The sequence below is a fragment of the Oryctolagus cuniculus genome, chromosome 6 (genome assembly GCF_964237555.1).
Source record: "Oryctolagus cuniculus chromosome 6, mOryCun1.1, whole genome shotgun sequence".
Taxonomy (NCBI): domain Eukaryota; kingdom Metazoa; phylum Chordata; class Mammalia; order Lagomorpha; family Leporidae; genus Oryctolagus; species Oryctolagus cuniculus.
Window position 1 is genome coordinate 12,812,392 of NC_091437.1, and position 26,372 is coordinate 12,838,763.

At 49.2% G+C, this 26,372-nt stretch overlaps 1 protein-coding gene across 4 annotated transcripts in view; it reads left to right on the forward strand.

The window, feature by feature from the left end:
• Positions 1-26,372, forward strand: part of PRDM6 (PR/SET domain 6) — a 100,031-nt gene that overhangs the window by 72,032 nt on the left and 1,627 nt on the right. For 3 of the 4 annotated variants that reach the window (XM_051844144.2, XM_070075790.1, XM_051844142.2), the window contains 3 exons: positions 1,870-1,994; positions 11,790-12,132; positions 20,861-21,037. In XM_051844144.2, the coding sequence (XP_051700104.2) occupies positions 1,870-1,994; positions 11,790-12,132; positions 20,861-21,037 (645 nt within the window). The remainder of the gene's footprint in view (positions 1-1,869; positions 1,995-11,789; positions 12,133-20,860; positions 21,038-26,372) is intronic. The other variant, XM_051844143.2, reaches the window with a different exon arrangement.

Sequence of the window (26,372 nt, forward strand, 5' to 3'; positions counted from 1 at the left end):
GTTTTGGAAGCTCTGCCTTTGTCAGGCATGGTGTACGCTTACACATCCCCCCCCCCACCCGGCCTACCCCCGCCTGGGCAGACCACCCATTGCTCAAAAACAGTTGTACTCTTTCAGCGGCAAAGTGTGTCATTTGGGCTTCGCACATTCATTTGCTGGGCGCTGTGTTTATATTAAGGAAAGCCAAACCGAGAGATGAAATGTCACAAGGGTGAGGTACAAAGTAGACTCAATTTTTCTCAAGTTAGGAGATGCCGGTGATTTATAGCTCGGCTCCGATTTTGATTTTTTTATGTAGCAGTGGAAAGAATTAATAAAATGCACAGCTCTCGGAGAGGCAGGGCGAAGAAGGGTGGTGAGGGCTGGACAACTGGCTGGAGTTTTTGTCAGATAGTCACAGAATGTTGGAGAAAACATTCTGCTTAGCTAGCAGTGCCCTCGTGAGACAGAATGGCAGCAAGTAAGGAAAATAACAAGATAAATGAAATTTTCACAGCTGCAAGTAAAATATTGAGAATCTGCACTTTTTTATTGATCTTTATGATCCTATTGCCAAGAGCCACTTTGTGGTGACAAAATATGTTGACAAGTGCATATCTCACCGCCATGAAAAATGTGCAGAAGGATTCGCCTTATGTCTGCAGTGTTCTACAAGGAACAAATTGCCTGCTACAGCCGATTCCTTGCAGAAAGGCGAAATTTAAGGCCCACCAACCCTAAACACTTTTATCTTGAACTTGAGGCTCATATTTGTAGCCATTCTTCATTGAGAAAACCAGTCACCATCTCCTCATTTTTTTTTTTTTTTTTTTTTTTTTTTTTTTTTGACAGGCAGAGTGGACAGTGAGAGAGAGAGACAGAGAGAAAGGTCTTCCTTTGCCGTTGGTTCACCCTCCAATGGCCGCCGCTGCAGCCGGCGCACCGCGCTGATCCTGGCAGGAGCCAGGAGCCAGGTGCTTTTCCTGGTCTCCCATGGGGTGCAGGGCCCAAGCACCTGGGCCATCCTCCACTGCACTCCCTGGCCATAGCAGAGAGCTGGCCTGGAAGAGGGGCAACCGGGACAGAATCCGGCGCCCCAACCGGGACTAGAACCCGGTGTGCCGGCGCCGCAAGGTGGAGGATTAGCCTATTGAGCCACGGCGCCGGCTCTCCTCATTTTTTTTTTCAATCTGTGGATTTTTCTTCAGAGTTCCGAAGCTGTTGTAACGAATGTCTACCCCTCGGTCCCTGCACTGGCCGTTTCAGAGTACCATCGTTCAGCCAGGCTCAAACGCTCCTCTGTATTTATCGAATTTCTGTTTCACATCCCAGTTTTTTTCCTGTTCTCTCATCTCAAACTTTAGAAGGAAGGCAACCAAGTACAAAGTGGATTTTTATTTCCCTTCGGCATGGTATCACAAAGCCACCTAATTTTATTGCAAACCGGGGAAGTCCCAGTGCCCAGGTGCAAGAATGCACTTTGGTATTTTCCCTTCACATAAGAAATGTAGGGCAGGAATTTATATAGGAAGTTGGGGCGCCAGTGTCTTTGCCATTTGCTAAGAGAGAGGGTTTTCTCATTCACGTGACAGGAGGAAGTTGACAAAATGAACTCTCCCTTCTGTTGTATCCAGGGCCAGGTACCTGTGTCTTCAGCCAGGGGTCTGCATGCCAGGGCATTATGGAATCGGCTGTGTCCTGTTCAGCCGACTGAGCTACAGGCTGTAACTGGTTGGTGGGGACAGTGTGGAGGGTGTGGATTTATTATAAGCAGAAGTTGCTGAGGTGGAGGACTGGGCAGGACTTTTTTTGGGGGGTGGGTAATAAAAATGTGAATGGGGCACGTGAGTGTTGTACGCTACTAAGCTGGTTTTCTTTTGTTTTGAATAGGTCGCACATATTCTACCGAGCCTGTATAGATATCCCCAGGGGCACCGAGCTTCTGGTGTGGTACAATGACAGCTATACGTCTTTCTTTGGGATCCCCTTACAATGCATTGCCCAGGATGAAAACTGTAAGAACTTATTTTAGCTCTGAATTCACATCTCAACATAACCTGTTTCAAAGCTAATGTTTTAAGAGTGTTTTCTGAGACTCCCAACACCTGGTTCAATGTGATACTTAATGCAGACGCACAAGGGGGTCTGTTTCATGGCTTCATTGTCCCTCCTTTGTCATTTGCCTTCCCCCCAGGGCATCTTAACCCGTGCAGGCCCATGCTTCTTTGCCTATCCACAATCTCAAAGCCTTTGCCAGAGTTTCAAGTCATCACTGGCAGCCAGGTTAAGTCGGTTGCTATTCGCTGAGCACCCACCGTGTGTCTGGTTCTCTGTGGCCATCTCACTGGGCTGCAGGAGCAGCTCATGACCCAAAAATGAGATAATGAGAAAATAATGAAGCAGTTTCATCAGCACCCTCTCTAGCCCATTGTGTGTGTCTCCCTCTGAGCAGTCACTGAATGAGAAATAGTAGTAAAAATCTCATCTGCATAGCTCTGGAAGTTGTGTCTTTCTAAGTTTTTTTTGTCTAAAACCATAGACAAAAGCCATGTAATTTTCTACAGCCTTCATTATCATGCCAACTGTTCTCTATGAAAGAATAATCTAACACCTAGGCAAATGTGAACTTACAACCGCATTTAAAGTTGGAAAGAAAATTTAAAATTTAAAAAGATACTGTGTTGGATCAATTCTATGGAAATTATTATATGTGACTTCCAGTGTGTGGGACGGGATTAGGTAACTCTGGTGTGCACTGGTTTCAAGGATGCCACATGTTCTTGTCAACAACTTCCTTAACCTGTGAACTGACACTGTGATATTATGCCGCAAGACGAGGTGGAGATAACAGATCTATTTCATTACTGGGGGCAAAAATAATCTCATTTTGCAACAAGTGTTATTTTCCTTTTTCCTTCTGCATTTGCTTTCTCTCACACACACATACACATGCACACAGGTGGCTACGAAAATGTTCATGTTACTACGCTGCCGAATGCGGATGATCAAACACTCCTTTCTCATATTCAGGTTCTTTGTAAAAAGTAAAACCCTCAGAAAGGCTGTTGCTATCAGCTTTCCTTTTTGACTTTACCCTGACCCCTAACCAACCTCAAATCAAAACATGAATCTTTGGACATACAATGCATTCCTCTTGCTTCCTAAGTTTCCATGGGAAACTTTGTTCCCTGCAGTAGGACTCCTGTTCGCGGAGGGGCTGTTTTCATAGGAGAAGATCTGCGTGCTGGACATGAATGTGTGGTTGGTGTCCGCGGCAGATGTGGACACGGAGGCCACCTGGCTCTGCCTTGCCCGGGACGGCTCCCTGCCCCAGCTCCCCTGAATGTAGATCCAGAGCTGTGCTCAGAAGAGCACCAGTGCCAGCCCAGCGGAGCAGCTGACGCGAGTTTGTCTGTGCATTTGAACTTGAACATTGCCTCACCTTCCAGAAATTGTGTGAGAGCCTCCGTTTCCTCCTCTAATGCAACCTGCTGCGGCCTCTGTAGATGTTGTTGGGGTTTACGTGCTGGAAAACGTCTGGGAGGAAACATACAAGGCCCAGGGTTCTACAGCACAGAGTCTTTCATTCATTTGCTGTGTGCCTATATACTGAGCACCTACCATGGGCCAGGGGCTTGGCCAGGTGCTGCAAATACAGCGGGGAGCAAAACACAAGAGTTGCTGCTGTAACAGAGCTTCCCATGTAGGGAAGGAGACAGATTATCAGCAGATGTGTCCGTAAGTAAATAGGCTGTCAGTCGGTGATGAGTGTTGCGAAGTGGATACAGCAGCAGAGAGGCAAGTGGGGCCACGGGGTGGGATTGCGGCTTTACAGAAGGGCAGGGTGAGCTCCCCTGGGGCGGCTCGTGCAGGAGTCCAGGAGGGAAGTGCTGGTGGATTGGAGGCCACGGTGCAGACATGTGGAGGAGAGGCAGTTGGATTCTGGATGCACTTTGAAAAGCAAAGCCAACAGCAGTTCTAGTATGTTGGATGCTGAGAGGGAGGGAGAAACAGAGAGAGCGAGCGAGAGAGCGAGCGAGCGAGCTCAGGTGAGGGTAATTCTGAGGCTTCTGGAAGCAGGAAGCGTGGCCTGGTGTACTGAGGTCTGCAGCAGAAACGGAAACCGGGGAGTGACTGCTTAGGGAATTCGCGTCTCCCCCTGCACAGCACGGAGTACCAGCCACTGTACGATCACGGCCTCGGTTTCTTACCCTGGACATGGGTGCCCAGAGGGGAAGTGCAGCCACACATTGCTTCCACCTTGGCATGCTGTTCCCTGGATGGAGTGGGCCCTCCTGGGAAGGTGGCGTTTGCAGGAGGACTGGTGAGAGGACCGGATGGAGCGTTTGTGGGGCCCGTGTGCAGTGCACAGCCACCTGGCAGCAGGTGTCGTGAGAGCGTTGCCTGGCGTTCATTTCTGGCCGCACGGTGCTTCCTGGAGCGTCCCCCGCTGTGCTTCTCAGTTCCCCTTTCTTCCTCGGGCCGAGGTGGAGGTTGTTGATCTTCCAGGGCACGTGCGACATCATTTAGCTCCTGAAATCCTGGACAGGAAATACACAAACCCCCACGGCAGCTTGAAACCGGGGATTCAATCGGAAAGCCGAGTGGCTTTTCTGGGTTCAGTTCAGAACTCTAAGCGAGAGTTGAGAGATGTTTAAGGGAATTAAGTCTTTGGCTAAAACACTCAGCGGTGACAACCCCTTTTCCTCTCAGGGCCTGGGAGCAATTTTACGTGGGTTCCTGTCCCAGGGTCACTTGTTAGTCATATGAGTGGTCACCCCAGAAACCAGCAGGAGGCGTGGTCAGTTAGAGAGAGGGTGTTTCCAGCCCTGATCCGACCTCTAGGATGGACTTGGTCATTCTACCCGACTCACGAGAGACTTGGGGCTGCACGTTCGCATGTAAAAGGACACAGATAATTTGACAACTAGCCCCGAGTCATTTAAATCACCTCAAGTGGATCAGCGATTCGAAGACCATTTTTATATCCCACTGAGCCAGCCACAAGATAAAGTAGGCTCCTTCCAAAGAACCTTCTAGAGATCAAAGACTGAGCAGAGAAAATCCCGGGGTTCTGCACAGTCCACAGCCAGTGCTCACTGGCTCCGTCCTGAGGAAAGGGGTTAAGGATTTCGGCCTGATTTTTCTCTGTTGATGAAAGCAAGGTTCGGGTTAGTGAATAATACTTACGAAGCACTTTCAAGTGCACAAATATCTTTTTCTTCCTGTGGTTCTTTCAACACTGAAAGCACACATTTCCTATGGCGTGTGTGTGGCAGGCCGGGCTTTGCTCCGTGCCCGACAGCGGCGGGCAGCAGGGACACACGGGCACCCCGGGGGCTGACAAGCCGCGGAGAGCTGCCTGGACCCCGGGGGCCCGCGGCGTCTCACGTGGGCACTCAGGTTCTGGGGGCAGCCACCACGCTGTTTGCTTTGAAGGAAACCATAGCGAGCCGTGTAATGGAGCTCCGAGGAGAGAGGCTGAAGGAGCGGCCACGTCGACAGATGGGAGCGCGGGGAGGAAGGCGCCTGCCCAGCTTCCAGTGGGGGATTTGCTCCTGCAAAGTGCAGAGGCTGCACTGGGTTCCTGCTCCTTTCAGAGGAAATGAAGAAAAAAAAAAAATCCCTGGGAGTCGGCGCGCCTTCCCGCTGCATCTCCTGCATGGGCGCGTGAAGCTGGGGTAGTGCAATGTGAAACAGGATGAGCCTGCCCCGAGGAGGCCTGCCTTTTGCTTTTACTTTGGGAGAGCAGACAACAGAAAGGAAACATCTCTGCTCGGTGCCTCTCATCCCCACCGAGAAGGTCCTACTCAGCCTTCCCCTGGCATCTTGGGGCCATCCTAGGATACCTGAGTCCCAGAAGAGCAGCCGTGGGCATGCCCCAGAGGGGAGCCCCAGAGGCAGAAATTCGGGCCCTTCCTTGAGGAACGTGGTCCTGAAGGCAATGCAGAGTCCGACAGAAAATATGGTGCAGGTGCCAAGCACGGCCACGGCCGTGACCTGAGCCAGGCGAGTAAGAGGCTGAGCGTGGGTGCAGTGCAGGAATCCAGGTCCCAGGCCGGGAGGGGAGGGTAGGGGAGGGCGAGGGGAGGGCTCCTCGTGTCAGTCTGGGAGCCAGGAGGGAGGATCGTGTCCCTCAGTGGGGGCTGGGAAGACACAGTTCTCAAGCCTGTTGGGCAAGGACCCGTCCATCCTCGGTCAGGGATGAGAACAGAGTCGCACCCTGACACCAGCCTCAGCTGTAGGCCTTGCTGGGAAGCACCTGCCAGGCTTGGAGGCTTTGGGCTGAGGTTTGAGGGCTCGAGAGCCCTGTGGAAGCACAGGGAAGCTATGTGTGCCCAGGACTCTGGCAGAAGCAGCGCCTGCTGTAGCTGTGTTCACAGAGAAGGCATGAAGGACACAGGGAAAGCCACCCTCACGCGGTTGGGACACTTGCTCCCTTGTTTGTGGAAGTTGGCCTGTGTTGCTCAGGTAGGGTTGTCTCAGGAAGTGCCTACACCTAAGAGGGCCTTCTCCCCTAAGCTGTGCTTGCTCCCCTGGTGGCCATGTCCAGGGCCTGTTCTACGTGTTCCCTTGGCTCCCTGGTTCCCTTGAGTCAATGCAGGGCAGCCCTGAGGGTTGTTCCCCACTCCAGAGCTGTTCCCTTCCTCCCATGGCCCAACCCTGCTCTCTCAACTTCCTAACAGGTACAGGCTCCAGGGTCCTCCCTGTAACCCTCCACACAGGGCACTCCAGACCCCTCCTGAGTCCATTTCCAGGCCCCCGAATGAACACAGGTCCTTTCCATCCAGTCCTCTCTGCTGAACAGAGACCCCATTCTACTTGTCCCCCACCAACCTCACCTGCACATCTTCATCTCAGCAAACACAGCAAAAACGCTCTGTCCACTCCCACCCATGCTCTCTCCAAGCTCAGTGACACTCCTGTGCACACAGCTGATCTTTCTAGAAACCTGGGCCAGCTGTTGCCTCCTGTCTGATGCCTTCTCTCTTGCCAGTGTGGCAGTCAGTGTGAAGTCTGATTTCTTATTGCTGTTGTGCATTGGTTTTGGTAATGGGTAGTTGTGTCCCACAGACCAAAGTCTGGAAAGCTCTGTGGACATCACTGTCCCCTTCCAAGAGGCAGTCGTTGGTGGGGGTGGTTCTTGTTCTTCCAGCGCCCAGGCATATACGCCCTCCCTTTGGCTCTCTCCCCTCCCCTCCCTTCCCCTTCCCCTCCCTCCCCTCCCCTCCCCGAAAGTAACATAACACATGCCTTGCTTTTCATTAACATAGAATAATGATGCATTTAAAGTATATGTCTGATCATTTCATGCCCCAGTGTAAAATCCTTTTTTGGCTCGCCATGATGTCATTCTAAACCTCCAGTTCTGGGGCTGGCATTGTGGTGCAGAGGGATAAACCACCACCTGCAATGCCCCCATCCTATATGGGTGCCAGTTCAGTCCTGGCTGCTCCACTTCTGACCCAGCTCCCTGCCGATGCGCCTGGGAAAGCAGTGGGAGATGGCCCAAGTGCATCCACGTGGGAGACCTGGATGGAATTCCAGATTCCTGGCTTTGGTGTGGCCCAGCCTTGGCTGTTGTGGGCTTTTGGAGAGTGAACCCATTGATGAAAATTCTCCTCTCTCTCTCTCTCTCTCTCTCTCTCCCCCTCTCCCTCTCCCTCTCCCTCTCTCCCTTCTTTCTTCTAACTCTATCTTTCAAATAAATCTTTAAAAACACACAGTTCTTTAATATGGCAGCCTGTGGACCATATAAATCCCCCAAAACATTTTGTATGACCTACTTGTATTTTAAAAAACAAGAACTCAAAGATCTCTGGACTGGCTGTGCCCCATGCAGTTTGCTGCCAACCCCACCCCCTCTGTCTGATGAACCTGCCTGCCATCAGCCCAGCACATCGTAGTTCCTATCCCTGTCCAGCTTCCAGCAGCGTGGGAAATTGTGCAGCCTGTCCCTCCACTTCCCTGTCATCCACCCCCCCCCTTATGGACACAGTGTCCTTTGTTCAGTTCCTGGAGTGTCCAGAGCTCCTTCCACTCAGCGTGACACAGGCTGTGTGGCCATGTGGGTCGGCTTCTCCTCCTTGTCCTGCACCTGTCTGATGCCTGTTGCACCCTTCAGGACACAGATCCCCCCAGACCCCAGGTTCAGTTGTCTGATGTGGGCGAGGCCTTTAAATGAAGTTCACAGAAAACGCATGCTATGGAAAAACTATACCTGGATCTCAGACTTTAATTTTTCTGTTTTTATTTACTTATTTTGACAGGTAGAGTTAGACATTGAGAGGGAGACAGAGAGAAAGGTCTTCCTTCCATTGGTTCACTCCCCTAATGGCCACTACAGCCAGAGCTGCGCTGATCCAAAGCCAGGAGCCAGGTGCCAGGTGCTTCCTCCTGGTCTCCCATGTGGGTGCAGGGGCCAAGCACTTGGGCCATCCTCCACTGCCTTCCCAGGCCACAGCAGAGAGCTGGACTGGAAGAGGGGCAGCCAGGACTAGAACCGGCACCCATATGGGATGCCGGCGCTGCAGGCAGAGGATTAACCAAGTGAGCCACGGCGTCGGCCCCCAGACTTTTATTTTTTAATTTTTTAACCAAATGAACATTTTAAATTCATTTTCTACTCCTATGCTTTCTTGACACCTCTTCTTTTTCCTGATGGCATATGTCACATGTGTGGTGACTGTAGCGTGTCACTTCTGAAATGCACGTTTTTCACATCTTAATCTTTCTGAAAGTATTAGGGGTCTTGCAATGAATGACAACTACAGCAAATATGGCACATTCACGCAGTGTTAGGTCTAGTGAAACTGAGCCGATGCTTCTCTCTGATAGCATCGCTCTCCCACTGGGGTGGGCGGGCTGTGAGGGTAGGCACAGCACCCAGCACAGTGGCAGGTGTCAACAGACAGGTGTTCAGTAAGCATCTGTGTCCCGAATGGATGGGACGAGGCCTGTGAAGTCGGACTTTGTTTTATGGATTCTGAATTTGCTTCTCTGCGTCTCGCTTGTTTCCAGCTGATGGGTTCATGTTTTTCCTCAACTCCATCCTTGAGGCTTTGAGGATGTGCCCCTGTCTCCTTGGTCTCTATTGTCATAGCCGTGAGAGGTTTGCCAGTTCAGTGCAGCTTCACACACTCGTCATTTGCTCATGGTCTTAACCCTCTTTGAGTGGGCCTTGTTGTCTGTCCTGGGTCAGGATGACAATGTGTTTTCTGATTTCACACCCTGTTCCCTTTCTGAGAATTTCCTGTAGCTGCCGTAGCCCAGGAGGATTCTATTTAGGAAGAACCATCTCCTACATCTTTGCCAAATCCGTGCTGTAAAAAATGGTGCCCTTTAAACCAGGCCTCAGTGGGCGAGTGCAGCGTAGTCACGTTTGGGAAGATGACCGATTCCTATCCTTATGCTTTCTCCTCTCTCAATTATAAGTTCAAGTTCATTCTGAATGATCAAATTTATTCCGCAGTTAAGGGACCATGCCAGAAGTACAGATGGTGCAAATGCTCCTCCCCAGAGCTGGAAAGCATATTATATTTGTTTTGGGAAAGAAAATAATAAAAGGGAGAAGCCCTTTTTTCCCCAGCCATCCTTGTCTTACGTGCTGTTGCTGTCATGGGTACCATGATCTCCGACCCCCACTCACCCTGATGGTTACACACACTTTCAGATGCGTGAACGTCATGTTTTCTCCATCACCATTTCACACTGATCGTCACTGGCCTTACAGAAACTCCCTGGCTCACGGATTCTTGCATTTTCATCTGAACGTTATGTTCCAGGAGCATGAGGAATCAGTCAGAATTTGTCTTCTGTGCCTGGAGCTTTATTTGTGTTGCCTGTCCCCAAAGGGACAGTATCCCTCTTCCCAGCACTGGTGCATCTGGCTGACCTGCATGTCCAAGGCATCAGCATTCCACGGTCTTCCCACCACGCTTTCCTTCCTGGCCTGTGAGAGCCGGGCATTGCCTGCAAACCTGCAGGTTGCCCTGGCTTTGCAGCTTCCGATTACTTGTGGAAGGGCTCACCACCCTGGGTTCCACTTTAAAAAGTACTAAAACATGGCCTCCTTAGCTTTCAGATAAAATGAGAATCTGTGTGCAATCAAATAGTTTTTAAAGTCTGAAAGCTGTCTACTGGGGCTGGTGTTTGGCCAGCAGGTAAGATGCTGAGTCCTATACCAGAGTGCCTGAGTTTGGTTTCCAGCTTCCTGCTAATGCTGACCCTGGGAGGTCAAGAAATTGGGTTCCTACCACCACATAGGAGACTTAGATTGAGGTCTCCGGTTCAGCCTGAGGAGGGGCCACTGAAGGTATTTCATATATATGTGGTGAGTGAAGAACAGGCAGGGGCTCTCTCCCTCTCTTTCATGTATATATATGAAAAGAGCAGGAAGCCAGGGCCCATAGAGCTCCATTTCTATTGCGTGTCAGCCACAGGTCAAGGTCTCTACAGAATGCTGTCCATGCATTCTCTCTCCGTCCTTAGACTGACCGTTTTAGATGCTCACGTACTTGCCTAGCACGTAGTGGAGTTCAGCGTGGGCCACCTCAACCACCAGGCTGTGCTGCTGTTACCATGGTTATTACTACCACCGTCCTCATTTTTGAAATGGAGAAACTGAGACCCAGGGTGACTGAATAATTGAATGACTGGCCCGAGATCTCCCAGGGCTATGAGAGGCAGTATTTGTATCAAGGTGGTTTTTTTTTTTTTTTGCCTCCTTTTTTTATTTATTTGATTTGAAAGGCAGAGAGAGAATGAGAATGAATGAACTTCCTTCCATCAACTGCTTTATTCTCCAAATGCTGGCAATAGCTGGGGCTGGGCCAGGCTGAAGCCAGGAGTCTAAAACTCCATCCGGGTCTCCCAGGTGGGTGGCAGGGACCCAAGTCCTTGAGTCAGCCTCTGCTGCCTCCCAGGGTGTGCATCAGCAGGGGAGCAGAATTGGGAGTGGAGCTGGTACTCAAACCAAGTACTCCTCCCATGGGATGTGGGCATCTTTCCTGCTGTGCCAATGTCTCTCTGACCTCAGAGCCCACTGTGCCCCCACTCTGCCCTCATCCTCTGTGTACCCGGTCTGTGAACTGTGCCCCACCCAAGCCCTCTCTGAGTCCCAAGTCTTCCTCTTCTCTGGGACACTGAGTCTGATTCTAGGCCTGTTGGTTCAGACTTGCTGTGCCTTCTGAGGTCAGCCCACCCCTCCACCCTATTTCCACAATGCCTAAAACCTGCGCCTGCATGCGCCGCCCGACTCCCTTATTAGCCCAGCGCCTCTCTCCAGGTGCCCTTCATCTTGTTCACGTCATCTCTTAACCAGCTTGTTGTACTCACCTGTCCTGAGCTGGCCGGGCTTGGGGGAAGGGCCTGAGGCTCTGCACTGAGTCATGCCGAGTCCCCCTTCTGCGCAATGCTGAAGACCACTTTGTCTGGGCTGGCTCCCTGCTCACTCCTCCCCCGTGCGGGGCCTCCTATCCAACCCCCCCCACCCCGAAAGCATAGGGTGCAGTGCAGGGCGTCCTTACGGAGCCTTGTATGTTTCATGGTCGTAAGTGACCTGCCGAGAGCAAAGACCGCGTAGGAACCATCCAGCGTACATAGTAGGTGCTTCATACCTGGGCATGGGTGCATTATGCATTTGCAGTATTTGTGCCTCACCTCTCATACCATCTGCCACGATGCTGATGTGGAGTCCAGAAAAACAGATTTCTGAAGTGTTAGCGGTGGGGATTTTCTTTGCAAGCGCATGTGTCGGGGTGCGCATCTCGAGGTTCCTGAAACTGACCTGCCCCTGTTGCTTCCTGCAGTGAACGTGCCCTCCACGGTGATGGAGGCCATGTGCAGGCAGGACGCCCTGCAGCCCTTCGCCAAGAGCAGCAAGCTGGCCCCAGCCTCGCAGCAGCGCTCCGTCGTCTTCCCCCAGACGCCCTGCAGCAGGAACTTCTCCCTCCTGGATAAGTCCGGGCCCATGGAATCAGGCTTTAACCAGATGAACGTGAAGAACCAGCGGGTGCTCGCCAGCCCCACCTCCACCAGCCAGCTGCACTCGGAGTTCAGTGACTGGCACCTGTGGAAGTGCGGGCAATGCTTTAAGACGTTCACCCAGCGGATCCTCCTGCAGATGCACGTGTGCACGCAGAACCCCGACCGGTAAGCCCGCCTCTCCCCCTCCCGCCAGCTCTGCGCGCTCACTCCCGCCGCCTGCTCCAGGCAGCCTTGGGCAAGACCTTGTGACAAGAGGGAGGGCCAGGGCAGTGTTAGGCCACTGCTGGCTTTTGCTGTCCAGCAGGACAGGTGGTGGCTGCAGCGAGGAGTCAGCACCTGCCATCCCAACGGTTCTGTCCAGGTCTAAGAGGGAGCCAGATAGGAGGAGTGCTTATGAATATCGTAGATGGAAAAGTGGGGTGAGGGTAATTAGAATCCCCTCTGTCTTGCAGAGATAATATAGCTCGCTGCTCTGCGGCTGTCACAGTCATTTCAGAGTTCACCTCCCGAGTGCCGTGGGTATGAACTTAATTAAGTACTAAGAGGTAATGAATTGGAATTTTTTGCTTAGTACTATTTTTCTTCAGAGCATGCAAACCCATAAATCCTGTAAAGCTGTCAAAAGGAAATACCTACTCTGCCAGTGATGTGGAGGAAAACAGATGCCACTTATTCAATAAACTAATATCCACACAGAAGAAAAATGTTGACTAGATACCTCAGAGTCAAAGTTGGTTTGAAAGTTTGTCAATAAAGAATTTTATGGCCATGAGCTGAAGATGAAATTTAGCTGAACAAGTGAATTAAAATTTCAGGTACTCTGACGAGTGGCACAGTAGATATAATGGAACTATTATTTATGAATCAAAACTGGTTTATTCAACAGTCTTGATGGCTAGGAGCGCAAAAGACAAAAATCAAATTAATTCAATAAGAAGGGACTGTTTGTGTTTTATCTCTCCTTCACGTCCCGCGGGATTTGACTAAAGCCAAAATATCTAAGAATAGCTTTGCAAATACATTGTTGAATATAATGACAGAAAACAGTTTTTGGAGCTAGGATGGGAGAATCAGAAGCAGAAGTGAGACTGAAATTATTTTCTTAGTTTGGCCACCAATGAAGCTTCAGCAAGCCACGTGGCTCTCCACGGCCAGTGTCATACACCTGCCTCTTCCTCCTAGCTCTGCAGTACAGTCGTCCACCTAGAGAACCCAAGTAGAGGTGAGGGCTTTCCTATTTTCCAGATAAGAATGGTAATCAGAGTTAGGGACACGGGCACATTTATGTGGGTACATTTTCCTTGTGCCCTTCTAGAAAACGCTTTTCTTAGCATCGAGCGTTGCTGGAGCTAATGAATGTGGCTCTATCTACAATTAGGGATGCTACGCCAGCTGTGTCTTCATAAGCTCTTATTGTGAGTTGGCGACCCTCACCCCGCCCCCCCCCCCAGAGAAAATATCAACAGACTTAACAGCTTAGCCCTGTTGGCTGTACAGGTGATAGGGAGTTTGAAAAAAAAATTTTTTTTTCATCCAGAAAGGATTTTTTACAAGTTTGCCTTCCTTGCCAATACGCATGTACCCTCAATGTACAGCTGTTCTAATTTAGCGAAGCAATTTAGTAGTTTTTAATGTGAAAGATTCAAGAGTACAATCTTGCTATTCTAAGCCTGCTTTGCAGATAGTGAGGGTGGACCTATTATTTGCAAGGTTCCTGTCCTAATAACTGAACATGCAAGGTAAAATGCAATTATAGTTGCAATTATAGTTGCAAGTTTCTGGATACTAGAAATTTCATGTTGAATGTCGTAAAAGTAATGAAACCATCTCATGATAATTAGATACTGAAAATGTTTTATCTGGCCCCAGTTACACTTAGAAAACCATGTGTAATATTACAGTTTAAGTCTTTATAAAATCTGTCCTGCTAATTAATATCACCATGGTTTGTAATACATGCATGTATTTTTTTATCATAAGAAATATGAAAGTACTTCAAGAAATTGGTGGAAATTGGGAATTTCAGTAAAACTGAAATCTATGCGTAGTTATTTTCCTCATACGCATTTCCATGAACTTTTTGAAGAGCCCTAGTACAATTCCGTAAGAGACAGTTATGTCAGAACTGATTCTAAGCTGGGTGAGTCGATTCTCGCACCCTGTGCTGGACCTGCTGCATTTTGGGGCCCTTAAGCCCAGGAGTGATGTGGCCAGGCCTTCCACTAGAGGTGAAGGGAGGTGTGCTTACAGACAGGGTGTGTGGCCAGGGTGGCGTCAGGTAACAGAAGCTGCAGGCTCCTGCTTCTCCCTTCTCTACATTTGGTCGAAGATTGGACAAGTGGTCGCCATCATGATGAATAGATTAGAAGTCATGATTTCAGAAAGTCCTACTCAACAGGCAACGTCGTAAGGTGCAGTGTTTCCCAGGAGTGGGGCTGGTGAGATGGGGAGCTGGAATCCCATCATCAACTCCGAGTTGATCCTTGGAAATAAGGGCAAGCGGAGGTGGAGGCCAGTCCCTTGACCCATTGGGTTCATTCCAGATACGGCACCTGCTTTTAGCATATAGGGCGGGGATAGCTCTGTTCTGTTCTGGAACCCAGGATGCTGTCTTTATACCAGAAAGCTAGGAAGTGAAAGCTGCCCTCCCTGATGCTTAACTCTGTGAGTGGATGGCTCTGTAGGAGAAAGGGGCAGAGTTTTAGTGGGAAAGCCACATTTCCGTGTGACAGTTGCTGAATCTCTTGTGCCCACAGACTTTAGTGCCAGGCTCCGTGAATGAGCTGACTTTTCGCCCTTGGCTACTGATGCCCATTCAGCCGTGTACTCTAGAGAAGCTTAGCAGTCAGAAACCATTTCCCTTCTGTTTGAAAGACTGAGGGGCCCTTCTTTCGGTAGGAAGTCTGGCTAGAACCAAGGGTAGAAAGGGAGACCCAGAAGACAAAGTCAGAAGGTAAACAGGTTAGAGTTTCAGACAGGCCCCCGACTCCGAAGTCCAAGAGGTTTTTCACTCAACAGTCAGTGCGCTTGGCCGTGCCAGCCCAGACACTTGAACCTTCATCAAAGAGACTCTGTGTGTCTCCGTTCATGAGTTTTTCATGTGAGGACCCATCCACAAGCGCATGCCTTGCTACAAAGGAGACTGGCCCGTGGATACCCAGGATGCCAGCATTACCACTTTTCACCACCGCATTATTCACACTGAATGCAAAAATAAAAAATGTCTGTTGCCCCTGGCCAAGGAGGACTCATCCCCCAACACACAGCGCTGGGTCCTGGAGTTGTGACAGCGCTGTTTCTCGATTTCGTTCTGGTATTAAACAAACAAAACCGGAAATCTCTTCTTCTGTTTTCCCAGGCTGTTGACTTTTTCCTTTTCCTGGGCAAACTCAGAGGGAAGGAGCTGTTGGAATCCAGATCCACCAAGATGTTGTTTAGGGGCTGTATAAACATTCGAGTTTTGGGTTCAGCTTGTTGCCTGGGCCAGCGCATCTTGGCTCTCCTTGGCTGGATCCAGGAGTTAAAATCCCCTTTCTCTTCTGCCCTGCTGCAGAGAGGGGTAAGCGAAGCCGTCCATGGCCCTGGGTCGCTTTGGGATGGTCCTGTTCTCCTTTCTGCAGAAAGTGTCTTGATAACCCACACCTTTATTTTGCGCCCTTTCCCTTTCTTCTCTTTTCATTGTTTAGGTCCACGGGGAGGGTCCTTCCCTGCTCCCCCTGGGCCCACGTCAGCTTTCACATTTGTGGTTTAGGTACCGTTGTGTGCAGTTGGATGTGGTGGTGCCAGATGGCAAAGTGACTGTGGAAGGTGCTGGTGGGTGGTGGGAGGAGTGCAGTGGCCCCTGGGAGTGTGTCCGTCTGTGTTCGAATGTCCTCCAGGGGGAGGACACACCTTCTGCATGGCTTCCACATTCTCCAGGACCTGTCATTGTGCGCTTTGGTCACTTTCCTGAGCTCTTTTTGTCCTTATGTGGAGCTCAGTTCTTTTCTCCCTGCACGCAGCCTGCCATGACACACGTTGTCTCCCTTTGAAGCTTGGCGAGATCCACTGTTGGGTTGGCTGATTTGGGTCGAGGAGAGAATGGAGCCCAAATGGATCAGCTTTGTCCTGAAGGCTTTCACGCTAGGCAAGAAAAACCAAAGGAGGGATGAATAAGTTTAAACCAAACCACACTTAATTTTGTTAAATGTTTCATCCTTTCCCTCTGTGTACACCAAACCAATTACAGACCCAAAGCAAATGAATTGCACATTTGACTGGAGTGATCGCTGGCAGAGGAGCAGCCCGGGACGGAATGCCAGGGGTGTGCAACATTGTCTTACTGCTTTCTTTCTCCCTCCAAGCTGGCCAGCATTGACACATGCTAACTCAATCCACCCTGGCTTTGTCTGTTTTTCAGTTATGTCTTTATTGAGAGGCTTCTAATGTTTCACGGAGTTTAAAATTTTCTGTGTTGAGTTTGTCTCATGAAGCTATTTCAGTTCATCACAAGAAAGCAAAATAATCCCCAACTTTCTCAGTTGCCTGAGCCACACTTCAAGGGCTCCTCTGCTCCGTGTAGTCAGTGACTTCTTAGGGGGCTGCTCGGATATACAAGGGGACTTCAAAAAGTTTGTGGGAAAAAGAAATTTGAAGCTGAATTTATTTTGGTGCAGACTTTTTTTGGAATTCATGAATGGCTTTTTCATAGCACACATCTTCTGTGAACTTCTTAAAGGATCTGTGTAAGACATCTCCACCGTTGGGCACCACTGCTGGAGGCGTCTAGTAAGGACAAAGCTGTCAGGTATCCCAGCCATGAGAGATAGCCTTCCATGAGGCACACTCACGGTGTTTGCTTTGAGAATGGTGGAATGCTGGGTGTGTACAACAGTTTGGGAGACTCAGGGGCTCCTGAGAGAGTTGCATTCAACTGGGTGATGAAGCGAGAGCCTGGACAAAGTCGAGCTGCTGGGGCGGGCAGTCCTGGTGTGCTGCTTCTGTTGCGATGCATAGAGGGAGACAGGACTTTGCAGTGCAGATGGATTGTATCTGAAAGTTGAGTCATTCTTACCTTTGGGCCAGACTTGGAAAAAATTAATGCAACTGATGGTCATCAGCGTAAAAAGCTGAGCAGCGGCACCTGATTGTATGTCCCCAAGGCCCCTGGGCTGTGAGTTGAGAGGTGTGGGGGTAGGGTGAGGCCTAACTCCTATGGCCAGTTGTTCCGTAAGAGTTGTGGCCTCCCACATCCCTGAGTGGCAGTAATGTTTCCAGTGTCCTGCCCTTGGGTTTGAAGATTAACTCTGTCCTGAATGTGTTCCTGTGTCCATAGATGAAACCCTAAGCATACAGTCAACTCCAAAATGACATTTTGATAATTTCTTTGTAGTTATTTTTTAAAGGAGCTTTGAGAATACAGGAAAAGAGGTTAGAGGAGTCGAGTGTACCGGTGGTGGTGTAAGCTCTGTGGTTCGTGAGGGCTGACTTGAACATTTCTGGGCTGGGAGACACTTTGCTGTCATAGTAGCAGGTAACAGAAGCACTAGAATTCTAAATTCTACATAAAACCAGTCTCTGGCCTAAAATCTTACTTTTCCAGGTTCCTAACAATGAAGGAATAGCGCATTGCTCTTGAGATTAGAGATTAACTAAGTGTGTTGCTCTGAATTCTCAACTTTTTACCTATATGTCTAATTTTTTTTTTCATGTTGTGTGCGTGCGATGCACGTGTGTACACACACACAGTCTTGGAAAGCTTGGTGTCCAGGGAGCTGGACATCACGGCTTGATGCTGATGTTGTCTCTTGTGAGCTACACGTTGGACAGAGTTGTCGATTGCCACAAAGCATGATGGGAGATGAGAACACAGAGGTGAGGGACGTCGAGTGATGTGCCCATGTCCATGGCTGTTCAAGGTGCAGGACTGAAGAAGTCTGCTCTCCTGTTCTGAGCCCTTCTGCTCAGTCAAGCTGAGTTCTGCAGTTTTAAAACCGCATGTGGCTCATTGAATCCCTGCCAGTTTCTCTCAGGCCATAGATGTCAGGCAAAGGTTAGGGAATCCTGTTGGCCTTTTGGTGGTGTTACCTTGACAAAAGAAATCAGCTTCAGCCCCTCTGAGCTCATCTATGCTCCTCTGTGTGTAGAGATTTGCCTCTGTAACTATGAACTTAAAAAGGATGGGCTGGCTTCTGACATGGGAAATAGATCACTCCAACTTCAGAGAGAGGAGTTAGGAACAAAAAAAGATTAATTGGTTTTATTTAGTAGCTTATTGTTTATTGTGATAGCTATTAAAAATAGATAACCAGGGGCTAATAAATGTTAATGGTCCCTTCACTATTAAAAAAATCAATTGTCAGTGACTATAGCACATGTTAATATAGTATTTGGTTTAAAATCTTCAGCAGTGTTTTTTAAAAAAAATTCACCCCACGAGAACTACTTTTAGAGGAATCCTTTGAGGTTAGTGTTTTCTAGAAAGGACACGTTGGGAACAGTGCACGTGACAGAAGCTGAGGGTCACAGAGATGACGCTGTCCCTTAGGAGCTGTGTGTTATCAGTTGGCTTTCAAAGCATTATTTTATAATTGTAATAAAATGCATGTGTAATTTGTCAAGATTGATAAACTCCTTACCAAGGACTCTTATATATTTCCTTGAAACTTGTTTGAGAGGAGTTAGATAGATTTCTAAACGTAAGTAATTAAAATTGTATAGTATTGAGTTATTGACCAATGCTGGACTATTAATCAAGCTAAAAAATTCTACAATCAGTGCTCAGTGTGCTGAAGCCTGGTAAAATAATAGTATTTGTGTTCAGTGAGGCAAGTAGCCACAATTAAGCACTTTGTTTGACAAATGAGAGGGTACACTTTATTTTGCACTTAATTGAATTGTTGTACAGGCTGGGGCACCATTGTCTCCTAGCCCTTCTTTTTGGTTTCTGGTCGCTGGAGCTCACGTGTTTGGTAAAAGTAGAGCAGTTAAGTCTGCTGTTGCCATTGGCTTTCTAAATGCAACTGGGGACATCTGGACCACAAACCAGGGCCTAGTGACTGCTGCGCACATCCCTCATGACAGATGGCTAATTTTCTGAATGAAATTTTCGATAAACAGATTCGCACCCCATGCAGGAGTGATGTGAAATAGCTTTGAGTAGGGAAAACTTCTCGGGTTTTCTATCACTCACCAGATTCTGCTGAAGTAAGCGGAAGAACTTGGGTAGAGAAGACAGAGTTTTAATCTATTCCATGAAACCCAACATTGATCCCGTTCTCATGAGCTAGAAAGAATGTGCCCTGCTAATCTTGCTAATTATCAGGGATTTGTCACAACTTCCTGCCATTGGCTTCAGCTCCGCAGTCGCCGTTCCGCAAGCGCAGTGGCAGCCTGTCATTTCCCTGCCGCTATAAATCATTTCTTGCTGCAGGATTAAACCAGGGGAGCGAGGTTCAAGGAAAAAGACCCGATGGAGAAATGTTTAGAAGGGCTGCAGGAAGCAAGGGTCAGGATGTCTGTTACACGTGGACACAGCTGGGTGCACATGTGTGCTCATCTGTGCAGTGCCGGTGGCTGCACCGTGGACAGACCCCAGGACAGTTTAGTGTTTATTAAAACACACATGCAAGGCCGGCGCCACGGCTCACTAGGCTAATCCTCCGCCTAGCGGCGCCAGCACACCGGGTTCTAGTCCCGGTTGGGGTGCCGGATTCTGTCCCGGTTGCCCCTCTTCCAGGCCAGCTCTCTGCTGTGGCCAGGGAGTGCAGTGGAGGATGGCCTAAGTGCTTGGGCCCTGCACCCCATGGGAGACCAGGAGAAGCACCTGGCTCCTGCCTTCGGATCAGCACAGTGTGCCGGTCGCAGCAGCCATTCGAGGGTGAACCAATGGCAAAGGAAGACCTTTCTCTCTGTTTCTCTCTCTATCTCTGACTGTCCACTCTGTCAAAAAAAAAAAAAAAAAAAAAAAAAAAAAAATTAAAACACACTTGCAGCCTGCTGCCCAGTGTGTGTACCTGGTGCTCAGAACGAAATCCGGACAGCCTAGAATGACCTTGGCATAAAGAACATTGTGTTCTGTGAGCTTGGTTAGCACTCGGTTTTCTGGACTGACTGAAGTCATACCTGCTTTTCCTGTCCGGGTGGATTAGTGAAAAGATTAACGTAGGTACTTGATTTTAAGACACCTGGAAAACTTAAAAATGCCACGAAAGCATAATAGACAACTATGTATTTTCTTTTATAACATTGTGCTTCATGCAGTCTGTGCTTTCTTTTTGTTTCAGATTTATTTATTTGGAAGGCAGACAGAGAGAGAGGGGGAGAGAGAGATACCTTCCATTCACTGGTTTGTTCCCCAAATAGCCATAAGAGCCAGGGCTGGGCCAGGCTGACGCCAGGAGCCTGGAACCCCACCAGGGTCCCCCACATGGGTGGCAGGGGCTGAAGTACTCGGGCCATCTCCCACTGCTTTCCCAGGTGCATTAGCAGGGAGCTGGATCAGAGTGGAGCAGCCAAGACTCAAACCGGCACCCATAAGGCATGCTGGCATGGAAGGTGGTAGCTTAAGCCACTGGGACACAACACTGGGCACAAAGTCTGTCCTTTCATTGCTCAAAGAAGTGCACTCATGGTTGTCCAAGGGGAGATGAAGACAAGAGAGTGGTGTTCCTTAGACAGTGTAATTAATACTGGGAAGGAATGCTCCTTAGGAATGGATGGGTCGTAGCAACTCTGTGATCTTAGTTTGAGTAGCAACAAGTAAAGGTGGCGTGCCAACCCCACGGCCCTGTGTCTCTGCTGGAGTAAAAGCTCAGAAAGTGAGACCTCAAAGCTGTGGCCCTCACCTCCTGACACCGACTTCCCCTGAGTGGCGGAGAAAATAATGACCAGGCAGTCTTTTTATTTGTTTCAGACCCTACCAATGCGGTCACTGCTCCCAGTCCTTTTCCCAACCTTCAGAACTGAGGAACCACGTGGTCACTCACTCCAGTGACCGGCCCTTCAAGTGCGGCTACTGTGGTCGTGCCTTTGCCGGGGCCACCACCCTCAACAACCACATCCGAACCCACACTGGAGAAAAGCCCTTCAAGTAAGTAGCGGCCAGCTGGCCCTCCACCCCCCGTCCCTGCGCCTTCCCCCCAGGGCTGCGGGTGCAGCTCCAGCAGTGCAGAGTCTCCCAGGAACGTCGGCGTCCAGGCAGCCAAAGGACCTCCTGGTTCAGTGGCTGACATTTGGCAAATGAAGGCAGGAAACCTACACGCTGCATCCTGGTTCATTTTCCCCAACCGTGGACATGAGACGAGCTTTCTGTGTCTGTTTTCTCACTGTAAGGTTAAGCAGGTAGGGGGAGATAACTTGAATATTCTTGCTAGTTCTTGAGGATCTGTGCTTCTAGACTCTTCTAGAAGCTCTGTGGCCATGAGCAAGCCCCAAGACCACCGGGGACATGGCTGTCAGTGTAGGTCATCAGAAGTATCCCCTCGTGGAGGACTTGAGCCCCTCCCAGCTCTGGTGAGCAATGTCCTCCTGTTCCTGGTGTGGTAAACCTTTCTAAACTTAATAGCAGCCTACTTGGGACTTTGCATTGTCGACTCTGGGCCTCAGAATTACCATGTTGGTAAACACCAAACCAAACACAGGGCAAGTCTACATGTTGAGGATTCAGGAAAGGTGGAAAGAGGTGAAGCTGTATTCTAAGGACCACGGCGAGGTCAGGGCACCTGAGCAAGCGCGTGTATTTCTAGACCTAGTCTGAGCGTCAAGAGATGAGAGCCATGCTCGTAAGGCGGCCTCTTCATTGACCTCTTCCTTCACTCTTTCAGCTGTGTGTGTGCTCGCCCATTCAGCACGTGTTTAATGAGCACATACTTTTGTACTAAGTACCCTGATGGGCAAAACACATGCAAAGGTGAATAGGACTCAGTCTCCTCACCCCTGTCTGATCTTTGAACACCTCCTAGTCTAATTGTTAACCAGGTCTGAGTATTCCATCATAGGTGAGACGTGTGTGTAATGCTTCTGGGAGGCGCACAATCAATGTGATCAGTGAGCAGTTAGTGCTGTCCGCAGGGAAGCGAGGGGAGGGATGAAGTTAGAGATGTGTGTATAGGGCTGGGTAGGAGTTTGCCAGACAGGCAGTCGAGGGGCATCTCAAAGCCATGTGGAAAGGCTGGGGAGTATAGACGACATGCGTGGCTGTCAGTGGCCCAGAGCAGTTTTCACCGTCTGTGTGATGAGCTCATCTCTGTTCACTACTCTTAGATCTCACTCTGTGCACCTGCTACACTGGTGTTCCCTGTGTGAAGAGGAAAATTGAAAAGGCGTGGATGTGCAGTCTGCTTAACCTTCCACTGAGACCAGTTCAAGTGAAAGAGGGCAAGAAGCAAGCAGTAAAGGTCAATCCCCTCGCCTTCTCAGCTTAGAAGTTGTCCCAGACTCTTGTGGCCCGGGACACCAGCTCTTGGCTCCGTGTAGCTTGTCCTGCCTCTGCAGCTGTCAGTGAATGCATGGCCATCTGCTCTCTGTTCTCTAGAATCAGTCTCCCCTGCCCCTCATTCTGAACCCTTTTCCACCAGAGCTCTGTGGAAGGTGGTGGTCATAGAAACTGTGACCATTTTTGTCGGTGTACAGAGGAGCAGCTTGTTCATTGCAGAATGGGGTCTAAGTTGAGCCTATGCTAAGCCAACCATGCTATGTCCTCTTGAGGCTGCCTTACCTTTTTCTACTCCATTCTGTGGAGCCAGATAGGAGTTCCCGATCACCAGTGTTTGTGTCTTGCCTGGTAAACTTGGCCGTTGCCTTTGAACTTGACCCCACAAGGTTTGCAGACTCCGGCTTCCCTGCACATGAAGGGTGACAGCAACACGTTGCCTGTGCCTTTAAGCCAGATGGCTTTTTGTAAAATGTAGGTGTGGGAGGACTGAGGGTCCTTCCAGCTTCCTGCATCAGAGGACAGCCAGCCAGAGTCAGTGCCAGGAATCAGATTGATTTTTATCTTGTTGCTGTGTAAATAGATTTTAGTAATTAATTGAAGAGGTTTCAGGGTCAGAATGGGAAATAGATTTCTATTAATGTTAAGGTGTTACTTACGTGTAACCTCGTTGACTCCACTCAATTTTTTTCTTTAACATCTTGTTTTTGTCATGTTTCCAATAGAGTTGCCATTTTAACTTAAGTTTAATTCATCCGATTAATATGTAGAGGTCTTTAGTGATTGAAGTTTTTCTTTCCTTTCCTGAAATATGTATTGTGTCCACCCCTAGTTTGATCTGAGGAAAAAAAAAATAAGGAAACCAACCAGGCTGTTGGATTTGACAGTGTGTGCATGATTGTTTCTTCCACTCTTGATCTTAGCAAGATAGCCACATGCTATAGTTTTTGTCAGACTGTGGGTATCCGACATTGAAGAGAGCTGAGTGTGTGCTGACTTTGAAGTTTGTGTGTGCTTTGTAAGATTTAAGTATCTTCTAGATATGGAATGGGAACTCCTTTTTGCATACAACCAGATCTCACAGGGCTGAGGCATCCTGAGGCGGTTTTGGGGCTCTTCCAACCACAGCTCATAGATATCCATCCCATGGACATTTGTAAATATTAGGAAGATAGCCTTGCACAAGTCTATGAAATAAGCACTCAAAAAAACCTTTCATTGCAGATTAGTCAATAAAATGGGTTTCACCATAACAATTATTTTTACTACTTTAACTAATGGGCATTTAGCTTAAACAGCATTGCATAGGAGAGGCATCATATCAAGAGGAACAGCCAAAAGTTGTGTGCTTGGGGCAGCTCCCGAGTGGGAGCCCCAGATGGCTTGGTTCCCAAGTTGTGCCCCCACCCAGGACTGAGCAAGCCTTCCCAGAATTCCCTGGGTTGAGTGAGGTGAGCCTCCAGGGTGGGGGACGGGGAGGCCATTCCAGTTCTGTAGGCTCCCGCTGAGATGTGGGCTTTGAAGGCACGTCAGGATTGTTCTCATCCAAAGACTGGAGAAGATGTTAAGAGCTGAGGAGTTTCCCTCCATCCCACAGGTTCTAGGAGGAGCCTGGGCCTGTGGGCAGCTGGCCTTTGCTGGACACTCAGCACTTCAAAGGAAGAGGGCACAGGGGACAATCACAACCAAAGGGTCACCTTGAAGGTCTTGGCTTTGTCCTCCGAGACTGGAAGTCACGGAGAGCTGGGAGCCAAAGCCAGGTTTCGTTTAGTAGCAATGGCTGTGCACTTCACTGCAAGATGGGAGGGAAGGGAGGAGGGAAGAAGGGAATCCCAAGGGATGTCTACAAGTTGAGCAAGATCTAGGCAAAATCGAAGTGCATTCAAAGAGCAGAAGGGTAAGTAGGCACTGAACACATCAGACATCAGAAGCCACGGGCATTTGGGTCTAATTCAGGAGTCACTGTGTGACACGTCAGAGAAACAGACACTTCTTGCAGGTTTGTGTGTGGAGGAACTTTGTGTTGATGTGTTAAGCTCTGCACCTGTAATCTGATCAGTGTTCACAGTAAGTCATCGGTGATCTCACACCTACAAGGAGATGAGGTTGGCACTCTCCTGCCTGTAGGAAGACAGGACTCCTTGCTGGGGAGTCTGGGAGCCCTTCCACTTGAGTTCCAGGGATGTTCCCCTCCAGAGGGTGACATCAGCGCTGGGACCAAGGGAGGCACGGTGAAGATCCGGGTGCAAGCGCTTCTCTGTCCTCCTGGCCCATCATCCACAACTTTCTCCCTCCTTCTGCCCCAGGCCTGGTCACCTCTCTGGGGTTGCACTTGAGGCTACATGAAATGCCAGCCCAGCAGAACTCTGGCTGGGACCTCCTAGAGCCCACGTGCTTCCATTGTGCTGGTCCTTAGGATGAGCTCCATGACGCTCTGAAAATGTGCCGTGCAGGAGGCTTCTCTCTGTCATTTAAGATGCCAAGGCCCAGTCCTCATCTAAATAAAGTATTTTTATATCCGCTGTTAGCACTTTCTGCAGTACGGAAATTGTGTTCCTCCAATTCTCAGACCACATAGATGGTATTTCCAGTAGCCCACTTGGCCGAAGATTCTCTGGGAACATGATCTAAGTCAAGTCAAGTTCTGCATACCTGCATGTATTTTATCCACAACTGGTGGGCAGATGGCAGTCAAGATGAATTTTCTAATGTAGCCCATAGATCGGGCAAATTTTCTCCAAATTGCTCCATACATGTAAGTATCAATAGTGTGGCTTTTAGGCAAACATTTGAGAAAATGTCTTGCTCCTTGTAATGTTTCCGTCCGATGTGGGTGTTTAAATCATGCACACCTGTCCCGTGTGGACTACATAAACCTCCTTCTCGTGGATTCTTTGAGTCTTGGACACTCGGGCTAAAATGAAGAAGCAAGACCCAGGAGCATTGCCCTTCCTCAGAATGGTCCAAGTCCTTCCGCTCCCTTTGAAATTAATTCCAGAGCCTGAACATTAAAACAGGAATGTAATGATTTGAAAGTTTGTCAGCCTGTGAAAGGTAGTATATTTTGACACCTGAACCCAAGAACCAATCAGTTTTCTAATAAACAATCGGCAGTTGACTAACGTGTCATGAGCCCTGCAGGAGCTCTGGAGAGGGGCCGGGCTGCCCGTGGACGCTAATGAATACACCAGAAATCATTAGGTGATCAATACTTCTGAGTTATTTCCATTGAGCTGATGGGTCTGATCCATTAAAGCTGACATCATACATTTGTCAAGATCACAGTGCAGTTTTTAACAGAGGCACAGCCCGCTGAAACAATCAAGGAAACAACTTGGTCCCCCGACATGCACAGCTGGACCAGGGGCCCTGGCAGCTCTGGTGGTCAGGCTGCAGCTGCCTGCTACGCGGATCCATGGAGGATGATGTTTTAGCAGGTCATCATTTCTGTGCAGGACACTGTGTGCAGTTTAAGGGAATGCCGCCAGACGATGGAGCACATGGCCTGGGACTTCCTCTCAGTGGCTTTTGGCATTGCCCTAATAACACAGAGATCCATGGGCTGGAGGTTGCATTATTTAAAAGAGGATAAGTTGTCTGCAGCTGTTCCTGAATATTTTTGTCCTTGGAAATGTTGAGAAGAAGATGTAAAGGAGATGGCTGAGGTGGCCGCTGGACCCGAGCCGGTGCAGGCCAGTGTTCCCGGCAGCCCAGATGAGAAGGTGGTCTTGGGAGGTCACTGTGTGTACACAGTTTGTTGTCACAGTTTGCATATGTGCGTGTTAGAGAAAGATGATTGCAATCAGCCAGAAACAATGACCGCAGGCAAAATAAGAGGCTCCCACCAGTTTGTGTGTGTGTGTTGTTCCTATAAACTGAGTAGCCAGCAAGATAGTGAGTGACTGGTACGTGGGAGATAAGCAGAGTCAGGGTCTCCAGGATACAGCCCTGCCATTCTTTGTTTCGGAATTCAAGGACAGGGGATACAATGGCG